This window comes from Heloderma suspectum, chromosome 3 (genome assembly GCF_057233095.1).
Source record: "Heloderma suspectum isolate Gila_16-S chromosome 3, 16-S_ref, whole genome shotgun sequence".
Lineage (NCBI taxonomy): Eukaryota > Metazoa > Chordata > Lepidosauria > Squamata > Helodermatidae > Heloderma > Heloderma suspectum.
In genome coordinates, this window is record NC_139460.1 from 27,512,962 (window position 1) to 27,533,683 (window position 20,722).

General features: G+C 44.1%; 1 protein-coding gene across 2 annotated transcripts in view; it reads right to left on the reverse strand.

Moving 5' to 3' along the window:
* The window catches only part of PDGFD (platelet derived growth factor D), a 255,669-nt gene that overhangs the window by 99,297 nt on the left and 135,650 nt on the right, over positions 1–20,722 (reverse strand). The window contains exon 2 of one of the 2 annotated variants that reach the window (XM_084842694.1): positions 2,952–3,138. In XM_084842694.1, the coding sequence (XP_084698820.1) occupies positions 2,952–3,138 (187 nt within the window). Of the gene's footprint in view, positions 1–2,951; positions 3,157–20,722 lie in introns of both variants that reach the window. The other variant, XM_084842693.1, reaches the window with a different exon arrangement.

The following is a 20,722-nucleotide window of genomic DNA, read 5'->3' on the forward strand; positions in this document are numbered from 1 at the left end:
ATAAAAAAATATAAGAGAAAAAAGCTGGAGATATATGAGCAATTATCTCTGGCCTAGCCTGGATCTTACAGACTAAACATAGCCAGTTGACAAAACATGTTTATAAATTCCAGTTCATGGGGCTGGAACAGAAGACTCATGTTTTTCCGATTAGTCACACCTCTGCCATTTTGTGATTTCGAAACTTCTTCATCTGACCTTCAGGAAAAATGCAAAATGTAGCAGGATATTTTAAATGATATTGTAAGTTCATTTGTTTTGCCAGGTTTTTCATCTTGGTAAATTGCCTTCTTTTATCAGCAACTTCTTTGGTGTAATCTGGAAATAACATTATCCTGTTTTGATCCCCCAAAAAAGATTTCTGCCCCCTCTTGCCAAACGCAGGATATAATTTTTTGTGGAGATTTTTCAAATTGGACTATAATCGTATAACCAATCCCTTTGGCATTTGGCACACGGAATGCCTGCTCAATATCAAGTAAATAATCAGATGACACAGGGAGTATCTCATGCAGAAGCTTATCTACAAAAGTAGACAAATTTCATCAGTAGGTAGATCTTTGATACCAATAATATGTACATTTGCCCTGTGCGTGAAAGCCTCAAGTTGGGAGATTCTGACAGAGAAATTGTTATAAAAAGCTTGTGATGCAATCTCCTGCACTGCCACCCAATCTTGCAGCTCGTTATCCTTCACCTCCATTTTTTTTTGCCAAGAAGTGTTAATTAAGTCACAGCCCCTTGCAGGGCGGTGATGGAATTTTGAATTGTATCCAGCCTCTTAGCCTGTTCAGCAAATTGTGAAGACAAAGTTTTTATCAGAGCAAGTAACTCCCCTGTATTTCCTTTGCTTCTTGGAGCCTTTACCATGGGAGGTATGGGGGGGTCGGCGGAGACCCTGCTCCTTTTTTCCTCCTTGATGTAGCCATCCTTCTCTTCAAACAGATCTTGCAGGACCTCAAATATTGTTCGTATTTCTTAGTCCATAAACACTAATAACTACATTTGGAACTCATCAGCCCTGTGTGCTCCTGATTAGATAGGAGTTTCAAAACAACTTTGAGCGATGTCTAAGCTCTGGCAGGGTACCTTGGAGAGCAACCCTTCTGCTGCTTCGCAAAATAAGCTGCTCTTCCAAGATTTCATCCAGATGCTGCTCTTGCTTCCCCTTTTAATTCCAGGGGAAGATGAAAAGGTTTTTCAACCTTTTAAAAGCTGTTTGAGATAGCGTCCTACAGAGCCTCCGCAGAACGCTGCCAGGGCGACATGGCTCCGAACCAGGAGTTCTTTTCAGGAAGTTTTTCCTGATGTTCAGCCAGAATCTGGCTTCCTGTAACATGCTTAGCAAGGACCCTGGGTTTAGTTCCTGGTGGTATCTCCACACAGAACTGGAAAGAATCCTGCCTGAAACCCTGGAGAGCCACTGCCAGTCAGTGTCAAATATACCGGGAGAGATGGACCTATAGTCTGACTCAGTAGAAGGCAGCTTCCTATGTTCCAGGGGAGGGGGGGAGGGAGGGAGAAAGGCAGGCAGGCAAAGAAAACTTCAGGGCCTGCTCAAGTTTGCAGTGTCATCTACCATCAACTGCCCTGTGGGAAGGATTCAAGGAGAGAGGGAGGAAGATGAGGGTACACCACACCCTTGCTCCATTCCAGCTGGGCTTTCTACAGCCCAGGGTCATCTCTGACCACCTCCCCAAGCCAAAGATCCTAACGATTTCTTTAAAATATTTATTCCATTTATTGTGATTTTATTATTTTTATGTTGCTATGCAAGCCATAACTGCAATCAATAATCAATTAATAGATTACCATGAAATTTCCACAAGCCCTTCAAATGTACCAAGGAGGCAGCTGAGCCAACTGGATTTTTGGTTTGGGGCACAATCTTATGAGTTGCTCCCTTGGTAGATGGAAGCGTCTGATCCCAGAGGTTTCCATGTATCCAGTTCAGTGCTGCCGGGCTGCTGCCAGCAGGGGGAAAGGAGAAACGGAGGTGATTTTCTGAGCCCGTCTAGTAGTCGTGCTGGTGGGGGAGGGCTAGGGTTGAAGATGCCATAGGAAACATCATATCCTGGCCTCTCCCTCCCCTCCCCGCATCATAATCCCTCCTTGCAGACTTCTATGAGGTCCTTTGAATCACTTATGTGACCTCTGAAAGCTACTGTAGTTCTTTCCATGGTGGTTGCAAGGGGACAGGAGCAGAGGGGGATCAGATTCTGGAGCCCCCCTTCCAAGGTTGTAACATTGTCTAGGGAAGGGGTCCCCAACCTTTTTGGACTTGTGGACACATTTGGGAATGTAAGAAACTGCTGTGAGCACCAGCACAAAATGGCTCCCTTGGAGGATGTGGCTGGTCACAGAATGGCTGCTTGAGGGCCTGGCTAGTCAGAAGTGAACTAAAGAGGTGGTGTTGGGGGAGAGAAATAGGCTGGAGGCTGGAAGTGAGGAGGAAAGAGCAAGGCAAAGGGGTAGAGGGGAGAGAAACAGCAAGGCTAGAGGCTGGGAGGGGACAAGCAGCAAGGTAAAGAGGTGGGGAGAGAAATAGAAAAGCTAGAGGAGAGGGAAACAAGAAGGCAAAGGGGTAGGGGAAGAGCAAGGCTAGAAGATAAATGGAGGAGAAATAATGATCTAAAGAGGAGAGGGGATAGAAATAGCAAGGCTAGAAAGGAAGAGAAAGAAGAATGACATAATTGTTTTCCAAGGATTTCCAAGGGACCTTTTTTTTTAAAAAAAGGCAGAGAGTGGAGAGCTTTGTGAGCACCATTGGTGTTGCCTGTGGGCACCATGTTGGGGACCCCCTGGTTTATGGACTTGGAGATGGGATGCTGAAGAATCCTATGGTTCCTGGAATGCTCTGCTGGCATCATACAATTGCTCTTTTATTTCTGTTTTCCTGTTGCAGTGGTATGATTAATATTTTAATCCACTCCCCTCCATCCTCCACTCACCTGCAGATCTCATTCTCTGGTTCCTCCAGTCCAAATCGATGATCAAACACCAGCTGTATCCTTGCGTTCCCTGGAGAAAGTAGCTTCCATGTCAATAAGAGGTTCCTGGGGTAGTTGTGTGGGAAACGAGGGCTGTGGAAGTAGCCGTTCTCCAAGACGTTGATTGTCTCTTCTTTGCGGTACAAGGCTGTGAGGTGATTGCTCTCTGTTAGTAATCACAACTTGTAGGAATTAGTATGTGGTTCAGAATAGGAGGGCAATTAAAAAAATGCTAACAAAGAACAATTTTACAATAAATGGACAAATATATACATTGATTAAGAAGAGCTTTCTCAAAGTCTGGACCCACAAGAACTCTTTTATCAACCTGTAAAGAGTGGGATAGTGGATCCATGGCTCCCAGGGTCAAACCACTGGGACTTTTTGATTAGCAGGGACACTGACATCACCAGCCACCCCCGTCAATCTTCCGTGTTTCCTCTGAGCTTAGCTGCAATCTTCACAGTAGCCAGGGAGAAATGGCTTTTCCCAGCAACACCACATTGTTGTGAGCTATCCCTGTTGTAATGGAAAGTATTTTGGGATGGCTTGGTCTTAAATGGGTACCCATCAGCTTTACAAAAGACCCACAACAGACACCTATAACATACAGCTTCTTTTGGACTCTCCTTGAGCGTGTGGCTATGGAAACTGTCATGATAAGCTCCTCCACTTCCAAATTCACCACTGCACCACTGCCTGTAAATAAGCTGCAACAATGGGATTTAGGGATGTTGGAGAAATCCATTTGGGGGTGGAGTTCTATGGGTTTTCCTAGGTTTAGCTCCCCAGACTTTGTTTGGGTTCCTGCTGCAGCTTGTGACTTGGGGCTTTTTGTGCATTTTCCCAGGCATTTTGTGCATTTTTTTGCAGGTTCTATAACGTGCACAAATTTCTGAGCAATTTGCATACATTACAGCCAAATTTGTGCAAATTGCTCAGAAATTTGTGCAAATTGCAGAACCTGTGAAAAACTGCACAAAGAAGTCCCTGGAGTTTGGACAAAGATCTGCAACTCAGCCCGCAAATGCAAATCGAGTTGTACACGCTGTGGAACTCCGTGAAGTCAAGAAAGAACCAGATTTCCCAGTGACAGTGACAGACATTCCCACTGGGCACTGTGACCAACACTATGTAGACAACTGCAGAGCTCCATGGGAAGATAAAGTCTGTCCTTGGTTCTTATAAATTACATATGGGTTACATACAGGCTGTATGCAGCCAATGCGGGTGTACAAGTCTCCCTTGGTGATGAAGAATTCCCCACTGCTACTGATGGGGAGGAAGGTGTGTGAAGAAAGTCATTCCCATGCTCTTCCTCATCTTGTGGGTCACACTCAGGGCTGGCATCAAGGGTCAGCATAGGTTGGCACCTGCCATGGGGCCACACTCCAGCAGGACCCCACTGACAAGTGTCCTCTGGAGTTGCTCCTCCTCTTCACCATTGCAACCTGCTTGTTCACCCGCCTCACCTGGCCCAGACAACAGTGGTGGTGAGAAGGAGGAGCAGTAGATGCCATGGCCTTCTTGCTCATTGGCTCTGTATCTGTTACACAAGCAAGTAGGAGCAATGGGGAGGAAGAATATGAGGAGGAATAGCAGGGGGTGACAATAGCGGTGAGAAGGTAGACTCCCTGAGACATGGGGCCCATTGAGGGTTGCTTGCCCAAGGGCCTCCATATCAACAACCTAGGGTTGTTGATATGGAGTATTTTGACGAATTCAAATTTTGCTTGTACACACATCTTTACTACCAACAATGGCCAAACAGATGCCAAATAGAGCAAGATAGAGACAGCCAGGCCCTGTTTGCCTCTAGCAGTGTCCCCAACATTGTTCTTAAAACCTTTAAGGTGTCAAGGAACCCTTTGTTGTTATGGTTCCTAAGAGTCGCTCATGCTATGAATCATTCTCTTTGCCCAAAGTCAACTGAAGCATGATTCAGTTGATATCTGTCGGCCAAGTAACTTCCCACCTTTACTTCCCACCATTGTTCTCAGAGCAATTAGGAACAAATGGAGACCCATGTTGTTTTTAATTTTGTTCTCATCACATATACCAGCTGAAGAAATGATGTGTGGCTTGAGAGCCTGCATTAAAAACAGCAATGACCAAGCAGAGATGGTATAATAACAGCATATTTTACGGGCATATATTCTATGCTTTCCTTCTCTGGGACTGTTGGGCCACTCTACAAATTGCAGTGACAAACAGGGATGATATGGAAAGTAGTGTCTGCAGGTAAATAATCCACAACGAGGCCATAACGTTGAGAACAGCTTGGTTGTGTTTGCATGTGGATGAACCATCTCTGAATCACTGTTTTGCAAAAAGGGGGATGGATTGGGGGGCTACCTGAAAGAGTGTGCATGATTTTAGGATGGATTCAAGGGTGGGAGTACTTAAGGGTGTTTACTGTGACATTGGCAGGAGGACTTTTCTTTTCTCTCTATCTCTTTTTACTTTTTTAAAAAAACCTGCTGCTTGTGGCTAGTGTCATTTCGAGGGCAAGGGCGGGGAGAGCTCTTCTCCAGTCACTGCTACCACAAGGAGCAGATTCTTAAAGTAGAGAGACACACAGAGAGAGAGAGGCACCAGACCACAGCAAATCCCTTAAGTGTTCCCTTGCCCTCCCTAAACAGTCTGAATCATTTCACACACACACTGGAAACTGTCAGAATGCTTCCTCCCCCCATAAAATAAACAGTAGTTTTATTCTCCTGATGAAGCACAGAAACGACAGCAGATTCCGGAGTTGTTATCAAATTACTATTGTTTACTATTTCCATTATTTGTTGTAAAGAGACATTCTGAATTGCATTGTATTCAATTTTTGTGTGGTAGACGTTACACCCTTTCACATTTTTGAGATAGCAAGTTGTGTATTATAATTGGAGACTTCGTGTATTGCTATCTCTGTACTGAATGTAGTTTAAATACAACCCATCCTTGTCACATAGAGATTTTTGTATTTAATTTGATTTGGTTGTTACTACACCTTGTTGTACTCTCAGGAAATGATTGGCCCTATGTTACTTTGAGACCTCGTGCATTTACTTGTATAAGCCAGCTCAGCTGGGTGTGTATATACTTCTCAGTATAAAATTTATATATTTTTAATTTTGACTATCATTCTGTTTTTTGTAATATGTGTGTGTGTGCGTCTATCTATATCTACACACATACATACATACATACATACCCATATATACATCTTAGGGATGGGCGGATTCCCTACCTGTCATTCCGGCTGGGAATCTGCCTTTGGGGGGGGGCGATCTGTCCCTCCCCCCGTAATCTTAGCTGGCCAGCTTCGCTCCGTGGCGATTCTGTGGAGCCACCAGCCAGCTCCGGAGCACCATCAATACAACCTCCATTGCTGTATCGCTGGCTGAGGCTGACTGTCTCCGGATTCAAATGGCGCCTGCTATGCCATTTACGGCCATAAAGGTAGGGATGTATGAAAGTTACTTACCTTTTCGAAGGATGACATTGGCGGTGGGGGGGAGGCGCTCCGTCCCTCCCCCTGAAATTCTCCCATGGAGAATTCTTCCACGGAGTCGCTGCGGAGCAGAGCTGGCTGGGGCCGCCTGCAGCCGGACATCTGGCCGCTGGGCTGCACAGGGACGCAAATGGCGGCCACTGTAGCTGCCGCCATTTGCATCCCTGTATTTTGCTGTGATAGGCTATGTAAATATTTATGTAGCCTATTGCGGCAAAAAAAGGGAACGCAAATGGCAGCGGCTACAGCGGCGGCCATTTGTGTTCCCTTTTTTGCCGTGATAGGCTACATAAATATTTACGTATCCTATCACGGCCTCCACAGGGATGCAAATGGCTGCAATTATTACGTAATTATTTACATAGCCTATCACAGCTATAATGAAGAAGCGAATGGCGGCTGCAGATGAGGCCGCCATTCGCAAAGCAGCACGAACGGCAGCAGGTAAGTGCTCCATTTCGCGTGCCTTTCGTGGGGGTGGGTGAGGCTTCATTCCACCACGGATTTCGGGGGGCTGAATGCACTGGCATTTGGCCTCACCGAGATCTGTGGCGGAATTCTCTGACATCCCTACATAAAGGTCTTAGATTAAGCTAAATGCAGCCGTAAATGGCTGCATTTAGCTTAAACTAAGGGCTTTATGGCTGCAAATGGCGTAGCAGACAGCATTTGCATCTGTGGTTTTTCATGCAATAGACTAGCCTATAGCAGGACTCCCCCAATGGACTCCCAGACCCAGTCAGGCACCCACAACATCCCTAATCTGTACATCTCTATCTGTGGCTCCTTTGATTAGGTTGGTTGGGGTCTCATATTGAGGGTTTTCCTCCTTGTTTCATACTTATATTTCAGGAGATATCAATGCTAAGTGGAAAGAGATCTTTGCTTTCAATAAAGCTGATAGAGCTCGTATCCTCCCCACATTCATCACCTGCAAGTGGGTTGCCATTTGGGGTCAGCCCATTAGCAATGTCACAGAGCTCCTTAAATTGGTATGCTAGTATGCCTCCATATAATTTGGCATGTGTATTCTGAACTGGGACTGTTCCCAGTGGGGCCATTAGGGCCAGACTTTGGGAGCAATTACAAGTTTTTTCTTATAGCATCTTAAAATGAAGACACAGTTCAAAAGCTGAGGAGAAGCATCTTTCCCAATAGTCTCGATTAAGCTTATCAATCTCAAACTTCTATGATGGATATCTTTCCCTAAAGAAAAACAAAACCCTGTTTCTCAGCCAATAATTTCATCACCCTAGGTAAGAGAGAGAAAAAAATTTCTTGAGGTGATAGTGCAGTGTCTCTTTCTCAAACAGTATTCCCAACTCAAAATAAGCTTTGATTATAACAGACAATAGAACCTTAAATGCTACCCGTAAGCCTTTTAGCTAGAAAAAAAATAGAAACTTCTGGCTTTAGGTTAGCCCTCGGTTATTCATGTCAGGAAATGATAGAACTTTAATATCAAATATAATATGAAGCTATGGCAGAAGTTATAAATCCAGATCCACACCACAGAGTGCACTGGCCCTAACCTTGACCCTCACATCAGTCATGGGTAAGACAACAGAATTCATGCTCTTTCCCTGTTTACCCTTGCCTCTACTTCTCTCCATTTCCTCTGTTGACTCCCCAGGGTTGAATTATAGATTGTAAGTTCATTGGGGCAGGTAACTTTCCTCTTTTACATGGTAAAGCTCCATGCATATTGATGGCACAGTGTAAACAAGTAACAACCTACCTGGTCCCTATGGTCACCTTCAAAAGCCATTCTCAGGTTGCCCCTGCCAAATGGAATATGATGGGTGGCTTCTAGAAACAGGGCTTTTTTGTTGGTGGTGCCCCAGTTGTGGGATGCCCTCCCCAGAGAGGCTCACCAGGTGCCTATGTTATGTTCTTTTTGGCACCAGGTGATAACATCTTTATTTTCCCAGATTTAATCTTCAGCTCTTTTAGAGCTTTTAGTTCCAACTGTGTTTTGCTGTTGCTGCTTTTATTTATTTTAATTTTATACTGTGGTCAGTTCCACTCTGTCTGGTTTTATGGTTGTGGTTGCTTGATAGTTTTTATGTTTTCATTCCCAGAGAATGTTTCATTCCCAGAAAATGTTGCTCATGGGCAGTATACAAACAGTGCAAACAAACAAACACAACAGGTAAGGACAAGAAGAAGATAAAGGTCAAACCTGACATCCTTGCAGGGATGTCAGAGAAATCTGCAATGGAATCATATAGGTTCAGATTTAAGAATATAATATAAGAACATAAGAAGAGCCCTGCTGGATCAGACCAAGGGTCCATCTAGTCCAGCATTTTGTTCACACAGTGGAATTTTACGCACATTTAGTTGTAGAAAAATACGTAAAATAAGAAAAACGCTGGCCAAAACTGCACATTTCCCCCATAAGATAAAGGATGAAAATGCTCGATTTGGGGGGATTTTTGCAATTCAGGGAATTGGAAAAATCAGATTTCAACAGTGAGTGGACTGTGTAACAAAAGGCACTTGGTAATCTGCAAAACACAGACAGAATGGTTTTTTACAAAATCTATGCATCTCTACATCCTTGTCATGTTCATTCCAGTTTGTCCCTCATCCCATTACTCATATTTGTAATTTCCTCTTATGTAAACACCTCCTGCTCTCAGGACTGTGAGCTAATCGTTTGTTTGTTTGTTTCTTCACACTGAATGACCATTAACTCTTTGTGCTACTTTCACTGACAGGAGAATATGAAATGATGAGGATGTATCCTTGATCCAGTTGGGCTTCGGAAGCATGAATGTTTTGCTCAAGTGAATTTAACATCAAAATGTGGAGATCTTGTTCTGATCCACTTAGAAATACAAACGTAACTATTTCATCTCTTCCTTCGGGCTGCTTTTTGCTAGGTGGGTGGATGTTGGTAGGTACATCCATCAAATTCTGCACAAGAAATGGTAGTATGTCAGTCATCCATCAACCATCTCTCTAGAGAGTGAATAACGCTATCTGAAGAAACAGCTTGAAAAATGTATAGGACAAGAGCCTGGACACTTGTAATAATGGATTTTTTTGAACATGATTAAGCTGCAACATTTTACAGCCCCTCATTCTGCCATTCACTCCATATTTCCTATTAGAAATTTTCCAAAGCCACTCAGATCAAATACAAAATTACAATTAAATACAAAAAATAATCTGCTACTTAAAACCAATCAGAGGTGACAAAGGTTCAGATGACGACCCCCCCCCCCGCCTCCACTCATTGAAAGATAGAAGTGTTCAGAATTATGCATGGTGTGGAGAACGTGGATAGAGAGACATTTTTCTCCCTCTCTCATGATACTAGAACCCAATGGGGTCATCCCATGAAGCTCCCAATTGGGTGGGAGATTCAGGACAGATAAAAGCAAGGACTTCTTCACACAGTGCATAGTTAAACTATGGAATTCACTACCTCAAGATGTAGTGATGGCCACCAATTTGGATGGCTTTAAGCATTAGTATTGGACAAATTCATGGAGGATAAGGCTACTAGTCCTGATGGCTATATGCTATCTCCAGGATCAGAGGCAGTACACCTATGTACACCAGTTGCTGGGGCACATGGGCAGGACAATGCTTTTGCACTAATATCCTGCTTGTGGGTTCCCAGTTGACAGCTGGTTGGCCACTGTGTGAACAGAAGACTGGACTAGATGGACCCTTGGTCTCATCCAGCAGGGCTCTTCTTATGTTCTTAAAGTGTGAGTCCTGGGTCCACACAAGCTGGCCCCATGACCTACTTCTGAGGCATACAGTTGTCGTGCCCCTGCCACCTGTGCTTTCAGCCAGTGTGTGAAGGAGCTTTATTCACGTACATTAGTATGCATGTGGGATTGAGGGCTGTAGAACCTCAATCCCATGGGCCAGCTCCCATGCTGTAGGGGTCCCAATCCAGCCATCCGGGGTTTCCCAGATGGCCATGCTGATGGGGACAGTGCAGCCAGCTCAGACCCCTGAGCATCATATCAAGATGTAGAAAGCTATGCAAGCAGTCCCCAAGCCGAGCCATCCCCCTTTCCTCCTCCCTGTGCTATCTGGGAGTGTTCCCTTTTTCCTTGTCAAAGGAAGGGGAGGAAATGGCCTCTCCAGGGCCAAATCCCACTCTTATTAATGCCTTGTGTTTGTGAGTTGCCTCTCCACTGTAAGAAGTGGCCAAGACAAAATACACAAAGCACTGCAAGCCCACACTCAAGGTGGGCCAGCTTTCCCAAACTCCCACATGATGAACTCAAAAACTACCAAGTTCTCCTTAACCCCAAATAATTCCAATGGAAGTGGGAAGGAGACTATTCAGGGACTTTCACCCCTGCAGGGTTCTCCCTGCCCTAGGGATGTACGGATTCCCCACCATCTGTTCCTGTGGGGAATCCGCCCGGGGGGCAGGGAGGTGATCTGTTCCTCCCCCCCCCTCGGAATCCTCTGGAGAAGCTTGAGGGCCGCTTACCTGGGCGGCTGGAGCTGTTCTCCTCCATGCCAATCACCATTTAAAAAAAAAAAAAAAGGCGATCGGCAGGATGTGCCCACAGACTAATACGCAAATAGAGCTGTGAATCTTGTGTATAAGTCTATGGACACATAGACTCATACACAAGATTCACGGCTCTATTTGCATATAAGTCTATGGGCACATCCTGCTGATTGCCATTTTTTTTCCTAATACTTTTTATTCTACATTTATCTTTATGAATGAACCAAAGTACACCAACAACATAATCATCTTCTACAGTTTCCAACATTACAGTATTCTTAAGAGGACCCATCAATAATGAAATAGAGAAAAAAAAAGAGAAAGAAAGTAGATAATATTAAAAGAAGAGAGAAGGGCAAAGGGGAAGGAAACAGAAAAAAGAAGAAAAAACACAAAAACAGAGGAAAACAAAGCAAAATATAAACAGACGTTTACACAACAAACTTAAATTTAAATTACATTACACATAAATTTCAAATATCACTTAAGTTTTTTTTACCAATCTTACAGGTCAATACAGCATAAGTAATCAATTTCAATATTGTATCTTCAGGCTTATAACAAAGAAGCAAGCTTACAATTCATTTCCATTGGCCATATCATGCCTTTTAGCTACTATATAATGATAACGTTTAAGAACAATCAGTTAGAAATATTTACTAATCCTAGTATCATAATATTGATAGTATTGATAATAATAATTAAAAAGAAAAGAAAGAGATTATAAAGGATAAAAAATAGAACAATCACTAATATATTTTATACTATCTATATTTTAGATAGTATCATTTCTAAATATATAAATGAGTGCACACATTTCTGTATACCCTCACAAAGAAGATTCAAATACAGTCTATCATATACATTTTAAGAGAAGATGAAAAAAGAAAACCATGAAAGAAAAAGAACAGATATATATAATCAGCTATCTTTGGCCTAGCCTGGATCTTACAGACTAAACATAGCCAATTGACAAAACACGTTTGTAAATTCCAGTTCATGGGGCTGGAGCAGAAGTAGGGATGTTGGAGAATTCTGCCACAGACTCCAGTGAGGCCAGTTTCTAAAGAATCTGGCCCCCGGAGTCCGTGGTGGAACGGACTACCCCCCCCGCCACCCCCTGAAATCCCCCTCAGAACGGACCTACCTGGCGGCAGCTCCGGGTTGTCTTCCGGATGCTGCCGGGCTTACGTCCCTGCCAAGCCTGTGTCACTGCCAAGCTGTGTTAGGCTACATAGATACTTGGATATGTAGATATTTGCCGCGGAGCGGAGCCAGCCGGGGAGGATAATTTATTTATTTATTACATTTATATCCCACCATTTTTCCTCTTTAAGAAACCCAAGACAGCATACATTATCCTCCTCCTCTCCATTTTATCCTCACAACAACAACCCTGTGAAGTGAGCTGTGCTGAGATTCTGTGACTGGCCCAAAGTCACCCAGTGAGCTTCCATGGCTAAGTGGGGACTAGAACCCGGATCTCCCGGCTCCCAGTCCAACACTCTAGCCACTACACTACACCGATTCCAGGGGGGAGGGACGGATTGCCTCCCCCCCCACCGCGGACTGCCAGCCGGAATGGGGTAAGTGTTTCGCACACCCCGAAACAGAAGCCCTGCGTGTTTTTCGTTTTTGTTTTATAAATGGAGATCAGAGTGGAGGAGAACGGCTCTGGCTGAGCGAGCAGCTGAATGCTGTCCCGCACGGAATCCTCCTGGAGCAGAGGTAAGTGGGGCCGATCCGCCGCGGATTCTGGAGGCCGGATTCCAAAGAATCCAGCCTCATTTGAATCCGCGGTGGATTTCTCTAACATCCCTATTCCTCACAGCAATATGGTAATGGTGGCCGCTATTACCGTATTGCAAGTGGTCCGGAGCCGGTGTGCCGTTCTGGAGGGAATCCTTGGGAGGCAGAGGTAAGTGATCCATTCCACTGCAGATTCTGGATGCTGGATTCAAACAAATCCGGCCTCATTTGGGTCTGCGGCGGAATTCTCCACCATCCCTACCCCCACACACACATTCTAACAGAGCAAGCCTCTCCTACTATATCTAATACAGGGCAAGGAAAAACCCCTGCAGGGGATAAACCAGCATTCTTTTCCAGCTCAGGGTACAAGCATTTGGTGCCTTTTATGCTCACCTTTCCTTTGAGGTGGGTTCGAACGAGCTCTAGAAGTTCTTTCCTGAGTCTGGGAGAACTCTGCCAGCTTCCCTAGTCAAACTCCTTGTTTGTACTAGCTGCCTTCCATGCTTTTTATGAAGTCTTTTTAAAACAACAACAACATACTATTTTTTCTGTGTGCCTAGGGAGTCCTCGGGGTCAGGAGAAACCTTTACCTTGCGTGCGAGTCACCCTGTTTCACTGCTCCCACTGGTTGGCATGCAAGTTTGCTATTATTTTAGAACTTCTATAGCACTACGTTATCTCATGCTAATTTCACATTCCCTGGCAGGCACACCTTCCCTGCTATTCTAGATGAAATATGCCCTTCATCAACCTATTCTTTAGGTACATTTACACTTGAGTTCTAGGCTGCTGTGAAGAGGCTGCCAGAGGCAATGTGGCTTTAATTAAGCCTCATAGTGCTTCGGAAAGAAAATGATGTGAGTTAATCCACCCTGCTAATAAAGGAAGGCATGCTAGCATTCCCGCACCACATCTGAGATAAGCTCCGCACCATCCTTTTCATTTCTTAGCTGAGGGAGATTTACACCCTGTTCTGTGCTTCCCTTGTGCATCAAGGCTCAGGTCAATGCTGGGAAACACAATACCTTGACAGAAACTCCCAATAACCGAGTCTGGCTCTTGAATAATGCAAGGGTAAGAAATAAACACGTCGTATTAAGGCGTTGAAAGAAGAAGGGCCATCATGTTTTCATTTCTAGCCACAAATACCTTTGCTTTTTCATTTCTTTTCATTTTCCCTGCTGGAACCTGTGGGGAATGCAGAGTAACTGATTATGAACAAGACAGTGTTTCAGCAGTGTTAGGAAGCACACTGGAGAAAAGGCCAATAGTACTCAAAGCAAAATGAGGAGGTAACGGTCTGTTCTTATTGGCCTTAATATCATGAGATGTCTTCCCTTATTTTGCACAAAGAGGAAGAAGAAGAAGAGGAAGGGAAAGACTTGATTTCACAGTGAAAACGCTCGATTGTCAATCTTCAGTAAAGGTCAATGGCTGGTGAGGACGAGGGAGAGGGCCTTCTCTGTGGTGGCCCCCACTCTGTGGAACTCCCTCCCTAGGGAACTCCGCCATGCCCCCTCTTTAATGAGCTTCCGCCACACATTAAAAATGTGGTTGTTCAGGCAGGCATTTGGGGTGGGCTAGGGTAATTTTAGAAATGTGATGTTTTTAATGTTGAATTTTATTGTATGAACTGTTTTTATTGTTGTGCATCACCCAGAGTGGCTGGGTGACCAGCCAGATGAGCGATTAATTAATAAATAAAATAAATAAATGGAAGATATGGTGGTGGGTGGTGTGTCCATAGCTCAGTGGTACAGAATATCAGGCCTGGCCCAGGACATTTTGCTGCCTGAGCAGCAAAGGCCAAGATGGTTCCTCCTCCCCATGTACAAAACCTAGCCAGACTGGCAGTAGAATCTCACTTCAACACTGCCAGTGGGACACTGTCCTCCACCGCATCTGAGGACAACAGGCTAGCTTAGAGAGCATAGGCTGGTCACACAGCAGGCACACACTGTTCTACCCCCCAATAACTTCCCACTGCTCCCTGTGTCCCAACATCTGCTACCTGACACAGCTGCCTCACTTTGCCTGATGGTAGGGCTGGTCCTGCAGCATACATTTTGTCAGCATCAAGTCCCAGCATCAATCTTCACATCACTAGTTGAAAGGATCAAAGGTAGGGGTGAGGAACCTCAGGTCTGGGGGGCAAATTTGCCCTTCTGGGGTCCCAATCTGGCCCTCAGGTTCCTCAGAAGACCCCACCCCCTTCCTCCAGCCCGACCTCCTTTCCCCCAACCACTGAACATTTGGTGGTTCCCGCCTTTTGTGCAGATCACCCCCCGCCATTTTAAAACACTGATATCCCTCTCCCAAGGCTTAGTTACTGGCAGTCAGAGGAGATGTGCATGCTGGCCCTGACCATACGTCCCAATGCATGCTGGCACTGTCCCCTTAGTTCCAGCCTTGCCAGGAGTTCCTTTGAATGTAAGCGAGGGATGCATGAGAAATAAGTTTAGGTTTGTTTTTATCAGGATTTACCCAGTTTGCACCCTCCAGACTGAACATGGACTCAGATGCGATCTGCAGTCAAAGTCTGTACATTTCTGAGCTTGCAGTGTGTTTTGCGGACCCCTCAAAATGCATTCAAAAGCATGTGTACCTTTGAAAAAAGCACATGAAAAAATACGTACTTCTGAAGAATGCCCACAAATACGCTTTAATCAATGGGAGAAGAATGCATATATTTCAAAGATGTGCATACCTGATGCATACATTTGGAAAAATATGCACAGAAATATGCACGGATTTTCATGCAAAAAGGCAAAATAAAGCTCGCAAACTGATAATTAACTTGAGTCGGAATGAGTTTCGAGATGGAATCCGGAGAACCTGGGCAAGCTTGAGTTATATCCCTAACATAAGCAAAACTCTCCACTCAGTCAGGGACCCTGATATCCAAGTGACTGGGACCAGCACACACCAGGACACTGGGGTGTACCCTAACCCATATGCTCCTGTACCCCCTGCTCAGGCTTAATGCCAGAACAGAGCTCAAGTCTGTATGACTAAATGAATGTATCAAATGAAAGTATACCTTTAGTACCACAAATCTGGGGTAGGGGAACTGTCAGCTGAACTGTTGCATCCGAATTTAGGCATCTGCAGGGTGACATTTTAGCACCAGGGAAGAGTCACTTCTAAGATCTGGCAGGAACATTCCAGTTCAGACTCAGCCCCATCCCTTCCACATTGTGTATATATGAACATCAGTGTGAACTGAGGCATGTCTGCACAAATACCTATGGAAGTAGGTTTTGTTCATGTGCCAGAGGTCGCCTGTATGCACACATGAGTCCCATACTGGGGCTCAATCATGTTATGATTCATTATTCCTCAAAAGAAGCATTAAGGTGAAGAAGAGCTTGAAGCTACAATATGCTGCTATTTTCTTTTCTACTTTTGCTCCCACCTCTTGGCCATGTCCCCTTTGCCTTTGGCCCCACCCACCCCTGGAATGCTGCCCCCAAGAGCATCTCCAAGATGGAACTTGGCTCTTGGGCTGAAAACGGGTTACCACCCCAATCACAGGCAACAGGGTCTTTGCCCAAGAGCCTGGAAAGCCACAGCCAGATGAAGCCAACACTACTAGGCTAGATTAATCCATAGTCCTACAGGATAAGATTTCATCTGATACAAATCCATCCACTAAAGCTGCCATGAGTAGCATCCAGTCTATGGCATACCATGGCTTAATGATCCTTGTCAGTCCTATGGCTTAGTTATAACATAGGTCTCAAATACTGCATGATTGAACACAGCTAGAATTAAACTGGAATTCTTGAGCATTACAGTTTGAGAATCCTCAATACCATTTTGCTTAGAAAAGTGTTATAGGAATGGGAGAACCAGGGATGCTCAAACTTTCCAAAATACTCCAAACGTCACTTCAAAGTTTGGTTTGTCTCTCTCTTCCACCCCTCCCCTCCCCACCCCATTCTCATTTGTATCTTGTTTTCAATTGTGTTTTGTATTTGAATAGGGGAAAATGCACATTTTGAATAGGAAAAAATGAATCTTTCAAAAGTACACACATTTCCTCCATTGTCTAAAGCGTGAAAATGCCATTTTTTAAACACTGTGCATTTCTTAAAATGTGCCTTTTTTAAAGTGTGCATTTTGGGGGAAAATGCATTTTAAAAATGCACATTTTCTGAATGTGAAGATTTGAGAAAATTTGTGAACATCTTCAGAGAATGTGCTCGCCTGTTCGTGTTCAGGATTGAGAACGGGGCATTTTCGAGTTATTTGCAAACTGAAATGAAATTCTTATTCATCCTAAAGTTTGGACAGTGTGCTGCAATGGCTAAGTGCTGGCCTTGACTCCAAGTTCATGTTTCACCTCATCCATGATCTAAATGTGGGTCCTCAGACATGCCACTGTTCTTTAGTTCTCCTGGTCTACACAATGGGAGGTGCAGGAAACAGCCCAAACCTGGCAACATACATCTTTCTCCCAGTGCCTGCACTGGGCCATAGCCAGTTTAACTTAGAAAAAAGCGAATCAGGGGAAACATGAAAGAGGTGTACAAAATGATGCATGGTGTGGAGAAAGTGGATAGGGAGACATTTTCTCCCTTTCTCGTAATATTATAACCCAGGGGGTCATCCCATGAAGTTGATTGGTGGGAGACTAGAACCTGGATCTCCTGAATCCCAGTCCAATACTCTAACCACTATGTCACACTAGATGTGTGCCTTTTAAAATTGCCTACAAATAGCGATCCTTTGTGTAATCTGAAATTTGGCTGGCCCGATGCCTTGAAGAAGGTATAAAATGCCTGAACATTTTGTGACATTTGGATGGAAACTATCCAAGTTCCAGGCAGCAGAAGACTGGCCAGGACTCCCATTGAATGCAACAGAAAATGAAAATGAATGGGAATAAATGAAAATGAATGAACTAGTTCCAAATCAGTTATGTACTGAATGAATAGTCAGTGCATTGAATATGAATTGAATGAACAGCAAAGGAATGAATAACAAAATAAATGACACTTCTAATAACAAAAATGAATGGAGTACCCAACCCATTTCTTTTTCTTGCTCACCCCAGGACATGGGACACAGGCTTATGTGGGTTCAGGACAGGTAATTCAAAACAAGACAATGAGATGTATTTAGGGAAACAGATGTAAATATGAAAACGAGCATAAACTAAAAATAAATGCAAATGAAAGGCAACTAACAAATCACTGCCCTTCTCTAACATGGATAAATTCCAGGCAACTATCTGTTGCCTTTAACAGCTTAGACACTAATATAAATTTAGAGATATAGCAGCAGCCACGATGGAAATAACTGGAAGATGATGAACACAACGCTATTCTGTGTCAATGAATGTCATCCAACTAATGTGCTAGTGATGGTAATATCAGTATTATTTTAGGGAAATAGTTGACATAAAACATACACATTCTGCCCAAAGTCTTTCAAAATCTTCAAGAGTGCACCTCATTAAAAAGAAATGTTGTTGAGTAGCAGCCATAGAAATCTGTTTTCCACAGAACACACCCAATAAATCTACTTTTTTGCCTAATTATTTAAAAGCATGACTAGGCAAATGTAAGTGAATAATTGAAGAGATTAAATTATAAGTCCAAAATCATAGGCCACATAAGAACAAAGAAAGTCAGAGCTGTATTCCCGATACTACTTAACTCAGTCATCATAGATAGCTATGCTGCCATTTTGTACCACTTCTGTTGAGTGAGATAGAGACAGGCCTCTTAAAATTGATGTACAAGTAAGGCTGGTGTGGCATTGTAATTCTCAGTGTATCTTCAACAGATAAAACTTAAGAAGACATTTCTGATGGCATCATAACTAAGATAAAATGTCAATGTATTGGAAATTCAAGATGAACCAATATTGCACCTACCTTCTGAAATACCAGGTGTGAGTAGGAATGTTGGATAAATCCACAACAGAACAAAATGAGTTCAGATTTTCATGAATCCAACCTGCGGATTCTGCAGTGGACCTGCTTTTCCCCTGTTGGGTGGATTCTGCAGACTTGCGGACTGGCTCTCTAGCTTTCCCGAATTTTGTACAAATGTTGTTGTAGAAAAATATGCAACATTTTTAAAATGCACATTTTCCCTATAGGCTAAAGTGTGAACACATGCATTTTGAGGGAATTTGAACATTTACACATTTGCGCAAATTCGGAAACAAAAATCCAGTTCCAGTGATGCGTGGACGATGGAACAAAAGGTGCCTGACAATCTACGAAACACAGATGGAATGGATTTTCCACAATCCGTACATCGCTAGGCATGAGGCAAATAAGATGAGTCAGCTAAGATATCAGTGGCCAGGATAAGGCCGACCATCAATAAACTGGTGGAAAACAGGCACCATTTGGGGGAAGTGGTTGCTGATAGCTACAGAAGCCACAGCTAGAAATTCTCCTAACTGGTCTACAAAACCAGGCTAGGCCAATGAGGGGACCTCCAAATCAAAATGAGATAAAATCACATCCAAAATCTTGAATCCTTTATTCGTTGTTTTACTCATTAAAAGAATGACCCAAGAAATGGTCAATTTGACACTTTTGAAGCACCTCATAAAAAAGTGGCCACCTCACAGTATGATGAACAACCATGCGTCTGATAGCCATGGAGACTCTGGCCAAAACAATTTGAAATATGTGAGTTAAACAGATCCTGCCCAGCCAATAGGGATGGGGGAGAATTTCTCCCCGAAACTTCGGGGGGCCGAGTGCCAACATGTTCGGCCCCCCGAAGTAGTTTCGGGGAGAAATTCTCTGCACCCCCCCTGCCCCCCGCACCGCCCCCGGGACAGGACTTACCTTTCCCGAATGTCCCTCCCGGCGGCGGTTCGTCAGGTCTTCGACAGGGGCAGAGGCAGCAGCCGGTCTTTTGACCAGCTGCCGCCGCCGCCACTCCAATAAAAGTTAAAAAAAAAAACGCCCCTGTGATAGGCTACGTGACGATTAATGTAGCCTATCACGGCTAGATTTGCAAAGTCAGCCGTGATAGGCTACGTAAATCGTCATGTAGCTTATCACGGGTGACTTTAAAAAAAAAAAAAAAGCCCGTACGGCTAATGGCGGCCCCCATAGGGAGCCGCCATTCACGTTCCTTATTTAGTCGCTGTAATCTACGTAAAGATTACGTAGACTACGGCGAAAATAAGGGCAACGCTATTTGCGTTGCCCTTATTTTCGCTGTAGTCTACGTAAAGATTTACGTAGACTACAGCGACCAAATAAGGAATGCGAATGGCGGCTCCCTATGGGGGCTGCCATTAGCCGTACGGGCTTTTTTTTTTTAAGTCACCCTTGATAGGCTACGTGATGATTAACGTAGCCTATCATGGCTGACTTTGCAGATCTAGCCGTGATAGGCTACATTAATCGTCACGTAGCCTATCACGGGGGCGTTTTTTTTTTTAACTTTTTATTTCGCGGCCGGGCGAGGCGCCTCCTCCCTGGCCTGAATTTCGGCCGGGTGAGGCAGGAAGCCTCCCCCCCCCGGCCTGAACTTCGGGGGGAGCAGCAAAGCACCTCCCCCCCACCGCGAACAAGCTGCGAGACCAGGTAAGTGGCTTTCGTGCACCCCTACCAGCCAAGTTCTGACCCAGAAGCCATGCTGGAAATATGAAACTGCAAAATCCAGTGTAGAATCCAGCTGAAGTAGATTCTGTAAGCATCCCTATTCCTACATACATGTTCTCTACAACTGAATGATGTGTACCTCAAGAGTCCTAAGGCTTAGCTACCGGCAGTAAGAGCTTTAAGCTAAAATATGCTGCTATTTTTTTAACAACTTCACCATTTTTGCCTTTGGCTCCACTCCCTTGCAATCGGCCCCACCCACCATTGCAGTGTGGCCTGAGAGCTTCTCCAAAACTGAAATCAGCCTTTAAGCTGAAAGAGCATATATAGTGGCATTGTAATAGAGCAATACATTATTGAATGATGGTCATTAATTCCATTATAACAAAAAATAGACCCTG